The 5,553-nt window shown below is 38.2% G+C and overlaps 1 protein-coding gene across 1 annotated transcript; it reads left to right on the forward strand.

The window, feature by feature from the left end:
* The first annotated feature begins 2,890 nt into the window (after positions 1 to 2,890).
* Positions 2,891 to 5,136, forward strand: LOC120878500 (bcl-2-like protein 1). Its single transcript, XM_040261092.1, is given in 1 exon segment — positions 2,891 to 5,136. A coding segment is annotated over 1 exon segment (1,011 nt). The 5' UTR covers positions 2,891 to 2,931; the 3' UTR covers positions 3,943 to 5,136.
* Positions 5,137 to 5,553: the final 417 nt, after the last annotated feature.

The raw sequence follows: 5,553 nt of genomic DNA on the forward strand, positions 1-5,553 counted from the left end.
GCTCAAATACTTCTTTTACCTTACATTTCTATTAACTTCTCTGATAACATACAGACAGGTGGATTTAACAATACAGATCAAAAACAATCCTATGGACATCAATAGTATCTGAATATGTATGACCAAATATAAATATCAAAATTAATGGCAAAAAATTTTCTGATCTTCTTGATACTGGATCTGATATCACTATTATCTGCAAATATTTATGGCCCAAATCTTGGCCTATACAGAGAAGTTCTTGCCAAATTGCAGGAGTTTCTCAAACCAAAGTACAAGAGGTTTATCAAAGTGTCCAAATATATCCATGTGAGGGACCATAAGGCCAGCACGCAACATTATGACCTTATGTGATAGATGCACCCCTTAATTTAATAGGAAGAGATTTACTTATGCAATGGCAAGCTAAAATATGTATTCCACATTTTTCCTAGGGGCCACTGCTCACTTAACAAATGGTGCAATTATTAAAATAACTTGGAAAAGTGACAAGCCTATTTGGACAGAGCAATGGCTCCTTACAAAAGAGAAACTAGAGGCTACTAAGGAACTTGTCAATATACAATTGAAATTAAAACACATTGAGGAATCTTATTCCCCTTGGAATTTTCCCATTTTTGTAATTAAAAAAATCTGACAAATGGCATCTCTTAACAGACCTTCAAAAAGTTAATGCATCTATGAAACCTATGGGTACACTGCAACCAGGCATTCCATCACCTAGCACTATTCCTCAAAACTGGCATATTATTGTAGATTTACAGGATTGCTTTTTTACTATACCTTTACACCCTCTAGACTGAGAAAGATTTGTCTTCTCTCTTCCTTTTCCTAATCATATTGGGCCTCATAAATGATATCAATGAACTGTATTGCCTCAAGGAATAATGAATTCTCCCACCATGTGTCAATATTATGTAGCCAAAGCCCTTGAACCTGTGTGAAAACAATTTCCTGACTTTCTTGTTATTCATTATATGGATGATATATTGTTTTCAGTTCTATCTGTTTTAGAAACTCAACATATGTTTGACATAGCTCAATGGTGTTTAAAAGACTCTGGATTAATTATTGCCCCTGAAAAAATTCAAACCTCTACACCTTACCATTACTTAGGATCTATTGTTAATAGACAACATATTACTCCCCAACTAACACAAATTTGTGTTGATAAATTATCAACCTTGAATGATTTTCAAAAACTTTTAGGTGCTATAAACTGGATTAGACCCTCTTTAGGCATTGCAAATGATCAACTGACTAATTTATTTAATACTTTGAAAGGAGATCCTGATTTAAATATCCCTCGTTCACTTTCACAAGAGGTACAAGAGGAACTCTGTTTAGTACAAAATAAATTACAAAAACAGTTTCTTACTCGTATTAGATTTCAATTACCTCTAAAGTTGTTTGTACTCCCTTCTCTCCATTCCCTCATAGGACTTCTTGCCCAACAAGAACACTCAATAGAATGGATCTATACCCATTTTAGAGGGACCAAGTCACTTACACCCTATCTTGATTTGATCGCTCTAATAATTATCAATGGGAGAAATAGAACTAAGACTTTAATTGGCTCCGATCCTCACAAAATTATATTAATAAAGCTCAATTTGAAAATGCATTAGAAACTTCTACCAATTTTCAAATAGCCTTCTTAGACTATTTTGGAGAGATTTCATTTCATTATCCTTATAATAAACTTTGAAATTTCTTCAAAAATACTAAATTTATTATCTCTTGCATTGTTACATCACAGCCTATACCTCAAACTGATATTTTCTATATAGATGGGGCCAAAAAATGCTAAAGCCTCATTTTGGTCTCTCAAAGAATATAAAGTCTTTAATACTAAATTTCATTCTGCCCAACAAAATGAATTATATGCTCTTATTCAAGTTATTCACCTACATCCTTACCCTATTAATATAATTTCTGGCTCCTCAAATTCAGTTTTTGTATTAAAAAATATAGAAATTTCTACCATAAATTCTAATCAGTCTATTATTCAACAACTTTTTCTTGAATTACAGTCTATTATTAGGGACCACACTTCCCCCATTTCACACACTGAAACTAACAAATAAAAAAATTTAAAAAGGAGGAATACACAGGAACAATTCTATCTTCCCTATCCAGAGCAGACTTTACTAGATTCCAACGTAAGATATTCTTGAAACCTATAACTATTGTTAATACAGCTTTATTTGTTTTAAATTTTTAAAACTTACCACAAGGAGTTATCTTGAAATAAGCAGAAAAACATTTCTAGGAATTGAAAGACACTTCTCTTCCTCTGCCCATTTGGTATCAAGATGGGCTAACTAAACAATGGAAATCTGGGACATTAATCTTACAGGGAAAAGGGTATGCTTATATTTCTCCAGGTAGATCCAATGAAAATCAACTGGCTTCCTCTTTGGAAGATCCGCCCTGGAAGATCCGCCCCAGAAGGTCCTCCGGCATTCAAAATAAAAAAGAAACGACAAAATTCCCGAGAAAAAAAAAATTCCAATACAAGCCATGGTGATTCTAAAAATCTCCAAGAAACACCCCCCTCAATGTCATCGACCTTATGATCTCCTTGCTGCTGCTGTTGCTGCTAAGTCGCTTCAGTTGTGTCTGACTCTGTGCGACCCCATAGATGGCAGCCCACCAGGCTCCCCCATCCCTGGGATTCTCCAGGCAAGAATACTGGAGTGGGTTGCCATGTCCTTCTCCAATGCATGAAAGTGAAAAGTGAAAGTGAAGTCGCTCAGTCATGTCCGACTCTCAGAGACCCCATGGACTGCAGCCCACCAGGCTCCTCCATCCATGGGATATTCCAGGCAAGAGTACTAGAGTTGGGTGCCATTGCCTTCTCTGATGATCTCCTACCTACAAACAAAAACCATTACTAATCAAGATAAAAATCTGGTTTCTCAACAGAGCATGTCTTGGAATCCAGAAAATATTTTTGTTGCTATGCTTGCTTTGCTTGCTTTTGCTTCCCCAACTCAAGCTGAATTATTCATACTTATTGGACCTATATACCTAACCCCCTTTTTCACTACAGGTATTTTAGACAACAGACTGGTGGAACCCATCCTTATTATAAAAATATCTCAGAGCAACTGGGAACTAGTGGTTGACTTTCTCTCTTACAAGCTTTCCCAGAGAGGATACAGCAATGCCATCAATGGCAACCCATCCTGGCACCTGGCAGGTAGCCCTGCAGTGAATGGAGCCACTGGCCACAGCAGAAGCTTGGTCGCCAGGGAAATGATCCCCATGGCAACAGTAAAGCAAGCCCTGAGGGAGGCAGGCAATGAGTTTGAACTGAGGTACCAATAGACATTCAGCGACCTGACGTCCCAGCTCCACATCACCCTAGGGACAGCATATCAGAGCTTTGAACAGGTAGTGTATGAGCTCTTCCAGGACGGGGTGAACTGGGGTCACATCGTGGCCTTTTTCTCCTTCGGTGGGGCACTAAGCATGGAAAGCACAGACAAGGAGATGCAGGTATTGGTGAGTCAGCTCACAACTTGGATGGCCACTTACCTAAATGGCCACCTAGAGCCTTGGATCCAGGAGAACGGCGGCTGGGACACTTTTGTGGAACTCTACAGAAACAAAACAGCAACCGAGAGCCAAAAGGGCCAAGAGTGCTTCAACCGCTGGTCCCTGATGAGCATGACTGTGCTTGTATGGTTCTGCTGGGCTTGCTCTTCAACTCATAGTAACTATTCCTTTCGTTATAGTCATTCATATTTTATACAAGCTAATGTTCCTCTTCCTTTTGTTATAGCTATAGAGAACTTACAGTTTAATAAGACTCTACGTTTTGTGACTTGTAGAGATTACAAATTATATACTTGTCTTAATTCCTCTGTTTCTTTGAAAAATGAATCCCTGGAAAGAGGGTCCCATGTCAGGACTTGCCTCCCAGCTGCTCACTAACTTACTCCAGCGATCTAAATGATTCATTGGATGGTTAATTCTTGGTATTTTGGGATTAGTAGCCATTTGCACAACTGCTGCTGTTGCAGACATTGCTTTACAAACCTCAGTTCAAACACATAATTTTATTCAAAATTAGACCAAAGATGCTCATACTATGTGGGCCACTCAGGCTCAGATAGATGAGGAAGTTCAAGATGAAATACAGAAACTAAAAACAGCCATCAAATGGGTTGGAGATCAATTAATAGATTTACAGAAGCAAATAATACTAAAATGTGATTGGAATTCTGCTCAATTTTGTATTATCCCTGTTCAATTCAACTATAGTGCCTATGACTGGGAACAAATCAAATTTCATTTGCAAGACATACACGATATGCTTCCCTAAATGTAGTTATTACAAAAAGAAATCTTCAAAACCTTCTCTAAAAGTCTGCCCTCTTAGAATAATTTGGAAACTTTAGCTGAACAGCTAGCTGATCAATTATCTGGGCTAGACCCTCAAGGATGGTTCCAAAGTATTACTCATAGTATTGCGTCTGGTGCTATAACATTGATAATTGTCCTGGTAATTATATTTGTTGTATACCAATGCCTTTCAACAAAAATTGTTCAAACTAAACAAACTCAATTGATCAGGGCCTTTTTCACAATAATAAAAAGGGGGTATTTTCAGGGAATGTTTAATTTTAAGGAATCCTATATGTTGTTTTCTGTTTCTTAAGGGCCCTCTGTTCCTTATCAGTTCCTGGAAAACAGGAACGAGCAGAGCTGCCCGCAGTTCTCAGGACTGAGGTCATGAGGCAGAACGCATACATGGATTCCTTTTAGTAACCGTTTACTTTTTTGTAAAACTACTTAGTCATACTACCCTATTTGCAATACATGGATTGTCTTATGGCTCTGTGACGATTGTTATTCCCCTAGTTACTGTTGTTATGGCCCTATGACTATTGTTATTCCCTTAGTTACTGTTGTTATGCGTCTGGTTTCGGTGTTTTTTACTCAACTTTATTTTTCTGCCTAAAGCTTCCTTGTATAACAATATGAATAAAGTACCCTTGTTCCACTAGAGACTTGGGTCCCCCACATCCTTCTTTTCTTCACCTTCCTTTCGTTGACTCCTGTCCCCAGGTCCTGGTCTGTCAAGAATACCATAACGTGGCCAAAGGATTGGAGTTTCAGCTTTAGCATCAGTCCTTCCAATGAATACCCAGGACTGATCTCCCTTAGGATGGACTGGTTCATGTCCTTGCAGTCCAAGGGACTCTCAAGAGTCCTCTCCAACACCACAGTTCAAAAGCATCAATTCTTCAGTGTTCAGCTTTTTTGTAGTTCAACTCTCAAATCCATACATGACCACGGAAAAGCCATAGCCTTGACTAGACAGACTTTTGTTGGCAAAGTAATGTCTCTGCTTTCTAATATGCTGTCGAGGTTGGTCATAACTTTTCTTTCAAAGAGTAAGCGTCTTTTAATTTCATGGCTGCAGTCACCATCTTCAGTGATTTTGAAGCCCCCCAAAAATAAAGTCTGCCACTGTTTCCCCATCTATTTCCCATGAAGTGATGGGACCAGATGCCTTGATCTTTGTTTTCTGAATGTTGA

The sequence above is a fragment of the Oryx dammah genome, unplaced genomic scaffold (assembly GCF_014754425.2).
Source record: "Oryx dammah isolate SB20612 unplaced genomic scaffold, SCBI_Odam_1.1 HiC_scaffold_19, whole genome shotgun sequence".
NCBI lineage: Eukaryota > Metazoa > Chordata > Mammalia > Artiodactyla > Bovidae > Oryx > Oryx dammah.